At 38.6% G+C, this 14,920-nt stretch overlaps 1 protein-coding gene across 9 annotated transcripts in view; it reads right to left on the bottom strand.

Moving 5' to 3' along the window:
* Window positions 1-323: 323 nt before the first annotated feature.
* CLIP4 (CAP-Gly domain containing linker protein family member 4) overlaps window positions 324-14,920 on the bottom strand; it is a 99,107-nt gene continuing 84,510 nt past the window's right edge. For 8 of the 9 annotated variants that reach the window (XM_031684920.2, XM_072937967.1, XM_072937969.1 and 5 more), the window contains exons 15-16: window positions 8,004-8,076; window positions 324-2,561 (exon numbers count right to left, since the gene is read on the bottom strand). In XM_031684920.2, the coding sequence (XP_031540780.1) occupies window positions 2,237-2,561; window positions 8,004-8,076 (398 nt within the window). In that variant the 3' untranslated portion in view covers window positions 324-2,236. Of the gene's footprint in view, window positions 2,562-7,734; window positions 8,077-14,920 lie in introns of those variants that run through there. The other variant, XM_072937970.1, reaches the window with a different exon arrangement.

Here is a 14,920-nt window from a genome sequence, read left to right on the forward strand (position 1 = left end):
AACCTATAAATTCAAAGTGTTCTATCCTACCCTAAACAAATGAAATCCCACTGGCGTAAAAGATAATTAAGCAATTTAAAACACTGTAGAAACACATTCTTCTCTTAAACGGCTCTCTGTCCATCAAAACAATGTAGTAGGATGGTGGCTAAAAACATAACTTCATTTGCTCAGTAGAAAGCATGGTACTTTTTAAGACTCTTTATAGGGATAGGAAAATCCAAGCCATTACTGTAGGAAGGAAGAAAGTTAAATTCAAAGCATACATACTCTGAGTACCTGGGAAAAGGAGGGTTGCAGGCATGGTCAATGACAACATACCATTCCAAACCGAAACAACTTCCCTTTTTATTAATGCTCAAGAAGTGATCTTTGAATGACACAAGCAAAACACAAATGAAAACACCTAATTTTTATGCATAGCATAGGGAAAAATACACAGTACATGGATTTAGTAATCCTAGTCTAAATATGCCACCAATTGGTTCTCTGACCTCAAAATAAATTCAGTGTTGGCATTACTGTTTCTAACATACGGGGTCTTAACAGGAAGAACTATGAACACCCCAGTTCAGTGTAGTCATGGGTTTCATGGTAAGGTATAAATAGAGTTTTTAAAGAAATAAACTGTATAATAAAATAAGTTTACTTTAGAATCACAGTACAGTCATTTTCTTCAATCAATAAAAATATTCCTTGATTATAAAGCAGCCTTATTTTGCAAACATACTTCAGGAAAATAGCTCTAGCAATATTTGAAATTTCATATTTTAAAAGGCAGCAAAGCAACAGCATTTAGATTTTAAATAGTATATTGCAAAATAGTTCAGTGTATTATTTCCAAGCACAAAGCAAGCTCCATTCTGAAGGATGCTTTTAATCTTATAAAGCAAACTGTTCTGATATTTCTGTGGTAGTTTAAAGACTAAATATCTACAATAAAAGATAAATCTTTACACACGTCAGACATAAACTTCAATACATATTCACAACACAAATGTTTTTCATTACTACATCACTCTGTTACAGAGCTCAGTCTGTTAATGTGTGCTCAAAAGGAAAACACATGATCCAGCTCCGCAGCTTTGTCACAGGCTGAATTCTGCAACAACTGAATATATAAAAGCAGCAACAATAGCAAACACAACATCAGTTTTATGAATAAAACAAAAAAACCAAGAAATCATAAACATTTAAACGAGTAACTACCACATTCTTCTTAATTTGCTCTCTTCTCCTACATACAATTTGTTTGTTTTTCATATCCCCAGGAGGAAATGATGGCAAATTCTCCACAAAGAGGAAAGTGCATCATGTTTTATTTTAAAAGTGCTTCGTGTATGTGTGTTTTATAAGTACGTCCAATAAGGAAGATCAATTAAGTATGTGCAAAAAAGTTCTAACTGTAACTTGAATTCATAAACCTAATCATGGGTTTCTTCAGTCTGTCCAGATGAGGCAGTCGCCAACACGGAAGAAAAACTGCGATGACACACTCTGTGCAGAGGAGCGCGCCTGAGCCACAGGTCAGGAGTCCCCCGCACTACTCTTAGCTGTTAATCAGCTCTTGTGACCCCGGGGAGGAAGAACGGCTTTAAAACCTGGCAACAGGCGAGACACTGAGCTCCACAGCCTCAAAGGCCCACCCACCCCCCAGCTCTAAAGTATCTTTAGGTGAGGCATTCCTGGAAGGAGGGCAAATAACTACCCCAAAACATGAAAAATACACCAGTCGCACAGCTGTTATTTCTTACTGTACTTATTAGTACAAAGGAAAAAAAAAGTCCAAAAATACTTGGCAGGAAAAGCTTGTCTTAACCAAAGCTAGTGAAAACTTCCACAATTATGGCGTATGAAAAAAATCCAGTCTTCTGTGCAAAAATGAGAGTAAATAAGCAACATCAGTGGGTCACCTAATGGCATGTTTTTTTCCCCCAAGCCTCAGAATTTTCTTGGGTCTAAAGCTTTAAAAACTTTAAAAGAAAAAAAAAGGCTTTTAAAATTGTTTTAAGAGAACGATGGCTCCCCCAGTTCATATTCCCAGCTTTTTAAAGACGTCTCTCTGAATTGTTATAATGGTTTTTATGAAGATAGCTATACTGTCAAATTTTAAATGGCTAAATAAAGTAAACCATTTGCTATGGACTATTTTATATTATGTCTGCTTTATATATAGATATGTGTGTGTGTGTGTGTCTGTGTGTGTGTCTGTGTACTCATTCAATACTGTAGAAGTTTAACTCAGCAACTCGTCCACCAGCTTCGACCCGTTTATCCCGCGGTAGGTCACCCTGCTGGGCCGCACGAGGACCCCGTGGTTGGGCTTGCACGTGAAGTAGCGCTTCTCTCCCACTGCCCCATCATTCTTCCCCTTGGCGCTTCGAAGCTCCAGGCCCAGCCAGATCCCCGCGGCAAAGTCAGTGGGGCCCACATACCTAACGGTGCCCATCTCGTTGGAGCTGGTGAGGAGGACCTGGGAGCCCTCGTGCAGCTTCACGGCGCCCTCCAGGCCGCCGGCGGCGGTGCTGCTGCTCCAGCTGCGGCGCAGAGCGGGCTTGGACCTGCGCGGGGACGAGAGGGAGAGGCCGTGACGCCGCGGGCCGGACGCCGCTGCCCGCGCCGCGCCGTTCACAGAAGACGACACCTGCTCACAACCTGACTTTTTATTCTAAAGAGCAATATTAGAGGATGCTTTTAACATTAAAAAGGTTTTCTCTTTTGGCTATTTTAATACTGCCCTAATCTGGATTTAAGATTTCACTAGCAACTTATATACGCGTAGGCCCTCAGCAAAATAGCAACTAGAAAAAAATATACCTACACCAATTCAATAAAACAAAAAGCCAAGAACCTAGTATTTTGGCCGTGGTAAAGTTACGTTACCTTTTGTTCACTTTTCAAATATTTCTTTACACGAAAACCATCTTTAAAAACTGTTAATCCACAGCCCTAGAAACTACACACACACCCCCTTCTATGAATGAACTCCAGTTACATTTAAGGGTTTACCGCTCTCCCTGCCGCTAACACGAGAAGGAGCTTGGTTGCCTGGAGCAGGATTCCTCTCCTCTCCTCTACAACGAAACACTACTTATAACGTACTGCCTCTGAGCACCCACCACCAACCTGACCTGCACCCACAAACAGACCTCCCCCGAGGCCTCAGGCCAGTGCCGCCCAGGGCTTCTGCCACTGTCCCTGGGAAGTAGCTGATCCTGAGATGCGCCCAACATAGAAACATGACCCGGATCTTGTTGCCCTATGACCTGAGACCTCCCAAAACATTTACCCAGAAACCACCACCAGTGGAGCCTCCCACCGCCATCCATGCCACCCCTCCCCCAAGAGGAACCTTCTTCCCGTCCCCACAGTGGGGACAATGCGGAACCTGCTACCGAAACCGCACAGTGCCTGACTGTGCACAGAGTCTGGGTCCTGCCTGTTTTCTACTTTATGTCACTTTCTGTATCTTTACAGACTCTGTCACACACCCTGGAAAAAGAATGAGCACTCTCACTGTGTGGGAGGAAAACTGAGGTCCTAAGCCTCTCCTACGCCACCCCTGACACATTCCAGTTATAAAATGTAATGGGAAAATGATTTTTTACCACGTCAAATACACAAATACAACAATAAATTTAGCAAAGAAATACATAATACCTGTAAGAAAAGTATAAATATTGACTAAAGAGCATAAAAATAAAAATAAGAGTTTTGTTCCTGGATAGAGACATACATATATAAATCCTCCCCTAAATGGTATTTTTTTGCAACCTGATGAACTTGCTCTGAATTTCACATAATGACAGGATCTATCATTTCCTGTGCACTTACTATGTGCCAAACACTTGACACAAATTATCTCATCCAACATCACCCACCAGTGCTGTAGATACACGATCATCTCCTAACAGAAGAAGAATTTGAGGCTAAGAAAAATTAAGCTATTTGCCCAAGATCAGAGAGGTGGTAAAGAGGCAAGCTGGGGCTCAGACCCAAGGCTGTCCAGGCACAAAGGCCAGGCTCCTACGCACAACCATAACGGGTACTAATAATTAAGAAAACGTTGAAAAGTATTAACATGGCAAGATTTGCACTGCAGTAATGTTTAACTATAAAGTTACAATAATTAAAACAACATGACCCTGGCATAAGAATGTACTTTTTTTTTTAATTCTTTGACCTTGGGCAGTTTATTTCTCATTCCTGAAAAGGAAAATACCTCATTCACAGAACTGCAATTTTTTTGCTGCAAATCTTTATAGAACACTTATTATGCAAATGCTGTTGTAAGTACTTTACAGATACTCATTTATGGTAACTTTTGGAGTAGCCAATATTTTACTGATGGGAAGACTGAGGCACAGAGGTTTAAGTACCTCACTCAGGGCCACAGAGCTCGTAAGTGGTAAGGAATATACTTTTAAATGCACAGAAAACACATCTCAGAAAAATACACATAATTATTTCATTGGTGATAAGAAGTAAAACTTCAAATCAGTGGGAAAGGCGTGAACATTAAATTAGGGATGCTGTAAAACTTCATTAATTATTTGGTGGAAAAGAATATGATTCTTATCACTCACTATATGTTGAAATAAATCCCAAATAGATAAAAGAGTTAAATGCATGAATTGATAAAAAGAAAGAAGTAGAAGGAAAGAAACCTGGATATTTATCTGAACACAAACACACACACACTAGTGGGGAGGGAAGGAGACAGACAGGTTTTAAAAGTATGGCATTTACTATTAAATTATTATTTTTCACTTATTATCATGCCATAAAAATGTCTCCATCACAGCTCAGTCTTTAAAAACACTGCAAAAATCACACTGAGGAAAATTATTAAAGAATATGGGATCTGTTAAGGGGAAAATCTTTCAAAGGGTGTACAGAGTATGCTTTGTCCAACTTTGCTTAAAAATTCAGATATATGCATCAGAAAAAATAGAAAAGGATAAGACAAAATGCTAACAGTGATAATCTCATCTAGGTGATAAAATTACAGATGACCTTTATCTGCATTTAGTTTACTGTAATTCTTCAAATTCTGTACAATTGATTTCATAATCAAAAAAATTTTAAGGGAATTCAAGCAAGTAATAAGTGAATTCAGCAATATCTAAACCAAAAATTAATAGTCTGGGTAAAGACTTAACATTCTAATAAGGAGGATTTGATTCAAGTTATGTCAAAACTCTAAAAGTGCAGGGATGTGAGAAATTTAGAAGTTACACTACATTTGAAAGTTACGTTTACTCATTCAAAAACACTGATAACCTATGAAATGGCAGGTCCGGGACTGGGTTCCAGGAATTTGTGCAAGGTGATTTGTACAATGTTAGAGATGCTGCAATTAAAGACCATGCATGCTGCAGAAGGAGCACAAGAGAGGGAGAATCTATCCTCCCTAAAGGTCCCAGGGAAGACACTTCAGTGGGGGAAGTGACACTTGAGCAAATCTGACAGATCAGCAGACACAAAAGGGAGGGAGACACAGTCATTGGAGCAAACTGTATTATGTATTACATTTTTTTTCTGAACGGCACAGAGAGTTTAGAGAACTGCTAGACACTGGTGAGGATTCTACCACGGGAAGTAAGTCAGGAGAAAAAGACAGTCCTTTTTACATGCTGTGCCAATGAACCTGGACTCCATTCTGCATTTGAGAATTCAAAAGCTTTGCGGGACAGGCAGAAGATGAAACGTGATGTGAAATGATGGAACCCACGGCAAATGGGATTATCTGAGATCTACCCCAAGACATTCAGGTTTGAGCCCACCAAATATATTGTGACACCAGGCTGGGTCCCACAGATAGGACCCATGGAGACTCTTAAGCAGACACACTGTGAAAACACAGGGAGGAGCTAAGCTAGTAACCACGGGGATGAGGTGCAGGAGACCACAGGCTGGAGGCAGGTGGTGTGCGGGGAGGATGCCTCGTGCCCACCAGGTGGCAGTGACAGCTACGCCAGCGTCTCAAGCTCCCCGTATTACCCCTAGTCCTGGTTATAGATAGAGAATTCTCAAGTCAGAAGAACCGCTTCCAACCCCCTCTCTATCACTTTTTCCTCTGAATGAAAGCTCTCATCACCGCCACCTCAATGACCTAGAGAAACACACCCGCTCTTTCTCGAAAACGGCCTGGTGGCTGCTGTTTCCCTTTCCTCAGTTCTCTTTGGCTCACGTGGGGCAAACATGCCCTTTGTCCCAAGCCCTTCAAGTTCCTTACCTAGGGATCTGCATTATCTCTGTATTTCCCATGTTTCTTCTGCTTCTAAAAGTACCTTTTATTTCCATATGAATAAGCAAGAAAATGGTTCAGCATTTGGTAAATGTCAATAAACTCATTTTTTTCAACCCATATTCTTCAGAATACATCACATTTCCAGATTAACAGCAACACGATATACAATCAACTCTGGCCCTCAGCAAAAGGACATCCAATCACAGTCTCTTACTCCTGCGATCACGGACAGGTTTCCTAGGACCTGCCAACACCTAATCTTTCTTTTATTCCCTGTAGTACTGATCACCAAACATCTGGTCTATAAGTAAAAGATAAGTAAGTAAGTAAAGAATAAGTAAAACATAAACAGATAAAATTTAAGTTGATTATGTATCCTCAATAAAAGTATATTTCTTTTTCTAAATAGGTACTAGTGTCAATCTATAGAAGTTAAGAGTAAAGCTTCATTTATTTCAAAGAAAACAAACAGAAGCACTGCTCTTCCCGTCTCACGTGAGCAGGCCACCTGCACATACCCATACCTGCTGTGTAATTCCCATGGTTCAGATTTTTTTCTCCTTCCCTTGTTTCTCTTCATCATGCTCTTTCACTTAACCAGCATCTCCACACTGATTTTGATACCTCTCCCCCTTCAAAATCCTTTATCTCCAGGTTGTTTCTTCTTAGTAATTTCTTCCATTCTGCCTAAGACCTCTTGAATATCTTCAATAAACTGGGGCATAAAGTCATTGTTCTTAAGCTCTTTCAGCTACTCAAGTGAGGAGACCAATTATAAAATCTCAAAATTGGTAAAGGTTTTGAGGAAGGGGGAAAATAAAAAACAAAAAAACCCACCCAACCCCACTGAACAGCGCCTAACCGTGCCTCAGGACCCAGAGGGTTCTCGCGTGGAATTTCAGATCTTCATGAGGCCTCCCGGTAACTTCGTGCCAGAGTATCACACAGACTGTCTGCTGCTCGGCTGAGCGTCCAGCTCAGTGCATGGGCCCTGCTTCCTCGCGGCTCCCAGGGCCTCACTGCTAGTGCACTTCCCTACTCAGCGAGACTTCTTTCCCTCAGGACATTTTTCGTACATTAATTGGAAGGATTTAAAGTTAAAAGAAAAAAAAAAAAAGAACTCCTTAACCCCACCAGTCTACAAGAGCCTCATATTCTTCTAGAAGTAAAAAAAGTTCTAAAAGCCTCAGAAAACTATTAGCGGGTGTAAAGTGGGTCTGGGGGAAATCAATATAAAGAAAAAAGAAAAAAGGAGATTCTCTCTACAAAGAAACCACCACCAAAAAAAAAAAAAAAAGCCTTTTGAGGAGTATATTCTACAAGAGGAAGCAAGAGTATTTTTTAAAATAATAGCAGGATTACTTAATGCAAATAGGCCGGACATTTCTTTCAGGTACTACCCAAAATATTAAATCAAATTTCTGACTAATTAAGTAAACAGTTTAAAATCAATCTGCCCTACTCAATGATAACACAAAATGTAAATTCCTCCAACTTTTATTAGCAGCACTAAGCCTCTTTGAAAATATAGTCAGCACACTACTTCTTTGAGTCACTGGTGACAGTTTTAGTTGAGCTTGCAGAGGAGGGAGGAAGAATTCTTCTCACTGATACACTCATCACACCTTTTCTCCTAAGAGTTAAAATTCTACCAAGCGATGTAAAAGATACAAAATCCCACTTTTCTTCCTTCACAGAATCCTGTAATGTTCATCTTGAAAGGTGTTTTTCTAAATCTTCTAATACTCACTTGGCAAAAGCATTTCTTCTGTTAATCTCTTTATGGGAAGAAGCAGAAGTTGTACTGAAACTTCTCCTAAAACCTAAAACATGAAAGCTAAAGTCAGAAAAGGAAAAATAAATCACAAATTCACAGCCCTTGTGAAAAATTATCTTTTGTCATTTCTTCTATGAATGTTCTATTTTACCAAATATTTCTTTGGAAATAGAAAGCAAAGAAAATAAGTGCATGCAGGATGTTAACAGTAGTTTAGGTTTTTTTCACAATTGCTATCTGACCTTTCTCATCAAACTACGCACATACGTGAGTAAGATAATGACATTCCTTTTGGAGATTTTCATTATAGACTTTTCTGAAAACCAAACAAAACCGAATTATATATTGATAAAGCTCAATCTTCTTACTCTCAAATATTATGATCTTGATAAATCATATGTAAAAAAGGAAAAGGATAAAAATAGTTTTAAAATGCTACCATTAATGATACCCCATTTATAAAATACTGAACAATAAATTTCAGAGCTTGATTGTTGGCATCCCCAAATGACAGTCATAAGAAAAAAGACTTCACACAAGGTAAAAATTTTAAAAGATGTTTTTGAAGAACAGGATCTCCAGCTCTGGCAGTCAAGGCAGACCAGATGTGCTGAGTGAATCTCTTGAATGAAGCAAGTACAATTTAAAGCAACTACAATTAAAAAAAAAATACTGTGGAGCTCACATAAGTGGTACAATTTCAAAGAGGCCAAAAGCCAAAAAAAGAAACCACGAGAGATTTCCCCCAAAGCAATCTGCCACCGTGTCCCCCAGGACCGCACTGGCCGCTAGGGAACCCGGGCTTCCGCCTCGCCCGCTGCACAGGAGGCAGGGAAGGACGCCGAGCCCACGGCCTCCGAGATGGGGATTTCAATAAAATGAGGATTCCGAACAGCTCACTCTCAAGTGCAGATTAAATGAGAAACAAAATGAAACGTCCCCTGGATGAAGACAAAGGAAAGTAGCTTGTGTCAACCGTAATGTGCAGCAGGCAAAATCCTCTCCCCTCAAAATTTGTAATCATAGGCCATATTCATTTTATCTGTGCAATATAAAAACAATAACAATGTCGCAGCGGATGTAAATTAAAGTAGTCCCAGTGCCTCTAGGCAACTAGCAGAAGTGAAAACAGGCACACCTCGGAGGTACTGCAGGGTCGATTCCAGACCACCACAATAAAGCAAGTATTTCAACAAAGCGAGTCATGGATTTATGGTTTCCCGGTACATAAAAAAGTTATGTTCACACTACACTGTAGTTCTAGTAAGTATGCAACAGCATTATATTTTTAAAAAAACACACATATCTTAATTTAAAAATACTATATTGCTAAAAAAAAATGCTAACCATCATCTGAGCCTTCAGTGAGTTGAAATCTTTTTGCTGGTAGAGGGTCTTGCTTCGATGTTGATAGCTGCTGACAGATCAGGGTGGTGGCTGCTAAAAACCGGGGCTGCTGTGGCAATTTCTTAAAATAAGACAACAAGGAAGTCTGACGCATTGACTGACTCTTCCCTTCACGCACAATTTCTCTGTAGCATGCAGTGCGGTTTGATAGCACTTTAACCACAGAAGAACTCTTTCAAAATTGGAGTCAATCCACTCAAACCCTACTGCTGCTTTATCAACTAAGTTCACGTAATATTCTAAATCCTTTGTTGCCATTTCAACAATCTTCACAGCATCTTCGCCAGGAGTAGCTTCCATCTCAAGAAACCACTTTCTTTGCTCATCCATAAGCAGCGACTCATCTGTTCAAGTTTTATACTGTGAGACTGCAGCAATTCAGTCACATCTTCCGGCTCCACTTCTAGTTCTCTTGCTAGTTCTGCCACATCTGCAGTTACCTCCTCTCCCCTGAAGCCGTGAGGCCCTCGAAGTCATTCACAAGGGATGGAGTCAGCGTCTCCAAACTCCTGTTACTGCTGGTATTTCAGCCTCCTCCCATGAATTATGAATGTCCTTAGTGACATCTAGAATGGTGAAGCCTTTCCAGGAGGTTTTGAATTGACTTTGCCCAGATCCAACAGAGGAATCACTACCTATGGCAGCTGTAGCCTTACGAAAAGTATTTCTTAAACAATAAGACGTGGAAGTCAATACTCTCTTATTGTCAATGAGCAGTACTATTTCGAAAGCAATCTTTTTCTTATGAGCAGTCTCAGTAGTGAGCTTAGAATATTCAATAAGCCATGTCATACATATATGTGTTGTCCAGGCTTTATTGTTCCATTTATGGAGCACAGGCAGAGCAGACTTAGTATCATTCTTCAGAGCCCTAGGAGTTTCGGAATGGTAAATGAGCAGTGGCTTCAACTTAACGTCACCAGCTGCACTGGCCACTAACAAGAAAGTCAGCCTTTCTTTTGAAGCCTGACATTGACTTCTCCTCTCTAGCTGTGAAAGTCCTAGATGGCATCTTCTTCCAATATGAAGCTGTTTCATCTCCATAGAAAATCTGTTATTAGTGTGGCCACCTTCATTAATGATCTTAGATCTTCTGGATCACTTGCTGCAGCTTCTACATCAGCACCTGCTGCTTCACCTTGCACTCTGATGTTATGGAGATGGCGTCTTTCCTTAAACTTCATGAACCAACCTCTGCTAGCTTCAAACTTTTCCTCTGTAACTTCTTCACTTCCCTCAGCCTTTGCAGAATTGGAGAGAGTTAGGGCCTTGCTCTGGATTAGGCTCTGGCTTCTGGGAATGCTGTGGTTGGTTTGATCTTCTGTTGAGACCACTGAAACTTTCTCCATATCAGCAATAAGGCTGTTTCTTATCATCTGTGCACTTGCTGGAGTAGCACTTTTCATTTCCCTCAGGAACTCTTCCTTTGCATTCACAACCTGGCTAACGGTTTGGCACAAAAGACCTAGCTTTCAGCCTGTCTTGGCTTTCCACATGCCTTCCTCATAAGCTTAATCATTTCTAGCTTTTGATTTAAAGTGAGAGACATGCGACTCTGCCTTTAACCTGAACACTCAGAGGTCACTGAAGGGTTATTAATTGGCCTAATTTGAATATTGTTGTGTTTCAGGGAATAGGTAGGCCCAAGGAGGGGGAGAGAGATAGGGAAACGGCCAGTTGGTGGAGCAATCTGAATACACATTTATGGATTAAGTTTGCCATTTAATATGAGCACATTTCATGGTACCCCCACAACAATTACAATAGTAACATCAAAGATTACCCATCACAGGCCATAGCAAATATAATAATAATGGAAAAGTTTGAAACATTGTGAGAATCACCAAAATGCAACCTAGAGACATGAAGTGAGCAAATGGTGTTGGAAAAATAGTGCTGATAGACTTGCTCACTACAAGGTTGCCACAAACCTGCAATTTGTTTTAAAAAAATGCAGTATCTGCAAAGCACAAAAAAGCAAAGCACAATAAGACAAGTTATGCCCGTATAATCTTTTCTGCAGACAGTGGCCCAGGCCTCAAAGAATTTCCATATGTTAAATTCTGAATTAAAGAAGCATCTCACAATAATACATTACAAAACTGACAAGAAAAGGCACCATAAGTTACGCTCAACAGAAAAGAGATGGCAGAATAAGACAAAGACTTCAGATACCGAATTAATAAACAGAGGTAATAATACTTAAAATGTTTCAAAATATAAAAAAGCATAAAAACAGGGGAAAGAATAAGTGTAAATAAGTAACAACCAGATCTGCAAAAAGAAAAAAGAAATGAAAAATTTATAATTAAAAAACTATGGTTGGATTAAGGAGTAGAATAAACATAACGGAAGAAAGACTCAAGAAAGGTAAGGAAAGCTCTGAAGATATCCAGAACGCAGTCCAGAGACAAAATTGTAAAAGACATGAATGAGGCATGGAAAGAGGGGAAAAGTGGACTACACCGCTTATCAGAGTTTCAGAAGGAGATAAAAAGAGTATGAAGAAAGCAGTATTTTCAACATATGGACAGGAATTTTTAAAAGTTAATCAAATATACTAATTCCTAGGTTCAGGAAGACCCATGACACCAAATAGGATAAACAAAAGGAAATCTCCACCTAGACACATCACAGTGAAACTGCACGGCACAAAGGAAATAGAGAAGCAGCAGTCTTCAAAGGCAGTCAAGTCAAAAAGAGAAAAGCCACCTACAACAGTATGGATTAGACAGACTCACAGATGACTTCTCAAAAATTCAACAGAAGACAGAAAACAGTAGACTATATTGTCAATGTGCAGGGAGAAAATATCTTTCAAACTAAAAATGTCACCAAGTTTTAGTTTTACCCAGTAAAACTATCATTAGAAAAGACAGACAAAACCTGAGAGAGTTCGCTACCAACAGTCTCTTTCTAAGGGAAATTTAAGAATATACATGAAGTAGAAACAAAATTATCCCAAGTAAAAGTTCTGAGGACTAATGACTAAAGATATTAGTAAATATGTGTGAGCAAATTAAATAAATGTTGATTATATAAAAACTATTATAATAATGCAAAATTTGTGGGGGAAATCAAGTAGAAACTGAATAACTAAGTTTCTAAGGATTTGTTATTTGGGAGAGAGCACATACAAATAGAAAAGAAAATGGGAAAGAAAAGAGGGGATAGGAATATAACAGGAATGGTGTCAAAAAAGAAAAACATTTAAGTACAAAAAAGTTGAAAAATTAGAAAATAAATAAAATATAAATAAATCCAAATATATTAGTAGTTACAATGAATGCAAATGGGTGAAATGCTCAGGTTAAAAGACAAAGATTGTCAGACCAAATTGTTTTTTAAAGTAAAATCCAATTACATTCTATTTAGAAAACATTCCAAAAGTATAAGGACATAGAAAAGTTAAGGCAATGGCTAGAAAAAGATTTTTTAGGCAAATACTTAACCACAAGAAGGCTGATACAAGGTAAAAAGAATTATTATAAAGCAGTACCATTTACATTAACACCAAAAAATGAAACATGTAAGTATAAATCTAATAAAAAATGTATAAAATCTACATTAGCAAAATAGTAAAACTTTGATGAAAGAACTCAAAGAAGATTTAAGTAGATACAGAGGTATTCCATGTTCATGGATCAAAAATTCAATATTGTTAAAATGTCAGTTCTTCCCAATTTGATCCATACATTGATTGCAATCCCAATCAAAATCCCAGCAAATTATTTTGTGGACATCAACAAACTTGTTGTAAAGTTTATATGGAAATGCAGAGCGCCCAGAACAACCAGCACAATATGGAGGGAGAAGATCAAAGTCAGCATATTGACACTACTAAACCTGAAGAATTACTATAAAGCTACAGTAATCAAAATACTGTGGTATTAGCAAAAGAAAAGACAAATATATCAACAGAACAGAACAGAGAGCCCAGAAATAGACCCACAAAAATACAGTCAACTGATCTTTGACAAAAGAGCAAAGACAATTCAATAGAGAAAGAACAGCCTTTTCAACAAATATGCTGGAGTAACTAAACATTCACATGCAAAACAATGAATCTAGACACAGACCTCACACTTTTCACAAAAATTAACTCAATGTGTCATAGATATAAATGGATAACAGCAAAAATATAAAGCTCCTAGAAGATAACGTAGGAGAAAATCAGGGTGACCGTGGGTTTGGTGACGACATTTCAGATACAACAAAAGCACAAGTCATGAAAAAAAAAAAAAAAAACCTGATAACTTGGACTTCATTAAAATCAAAAACTTCTGTGATAGAGACTGTTAGGACAATGAAAAGACAAGCCACAGATGGGGAGAAAGTAGTTGCAAAACACATCCTGATGAAAGTCCAGTATCCAAAATATAAAACTCTTAAAACAGTAAGAAAACAGCAAACACAACTTTAAAATGGGAAAAAGATATGAATGGACAATTTACCAAAGACGTAAGATGGCAAATAAGTATACGCAAAGACCCTCAGCATCTGGTATGGGCTGAATCGTGTCCCCATCCCTAAAATCCACATGTTGAAATTCTAACCCCCCAGTTCCTCAGAACAGGCCTGTATTTGGAGACAGGGTCTTTACAGTGGTAATTAAGTTAAAACGAGTTCGTGTGGGTGGGGCCCTAATCCAACATGACTGGTGTCCTTGTAAGAAGAGATTAGGACACAGACACACACAGAGGAAAAGATCCTGTGAAGACATGGGAGGAAGGTGGCCTTCTATAGGGAAAGAGAGGCCTGAAAAGAAAGAAATCAACCCTGCCAACTCCTTGATCTCAGACATCCAGCCTTCAGAATTCTGAGAGAATAGATTTTTGTTATTTAAACCATCCCATGCAGTACTTTGTTTTGCTAGCCCTAGCAAACCAATACAACATCAAGTCATTAGGGAGTTTCAACTTAAAACAACAGTATGACTGAAACGTGCTGTACACCAGAAACTGACACATCATAACTGAGTATACATCAATTAAAAAATAGTAATAATTAAAACAACAAGATACTAGTACACATCTATCAGAATGGCCAAAACCCATGGTCCATGAAATGAATCTCAACAAATATTTAAGCACTAGTATTATACAAATCACTCTTTCATAGGTGGTTAACCATATGGAAAAAAATGACACTAGATCCTTACTATACACAAAGTCAATTCCAGGTAAAGTGACAAACACGGAAAGCAAAAATATAAAAAACTTAGAAAGCAATATAGGAAAATATCTTTATGATATCTGATTTAGGAAGAGTTTTCTTAAGACAAAACATGGAAAAAATAATGGTTTTGCTAACAGTTAAAAATTAAAAACATCTGCTCAACAAAAGACACCAAAAAGGGAGGAGGGCAAAAGATAAGTCACAAACTGGGCAAGATATCTGCAACAAAACTGACAAAATATTGGTGTCCAAAATACATAAAGAAAACTACAAACTCATAAGGTAGAAACCAACCAACCAAAAAA

This window comes from Vicugna pacos, chromosome 15, assembly GCF_048564905.1.
Source record: "Vicugna pacos chromosome 15, VicPac4, whole genome shotgun sequence".
NCBI lineage: Eukaryota > Metazoa > Chordata > Mammalia > Artiodactyla > Camelidae > Vicugna > Vicugna pacos.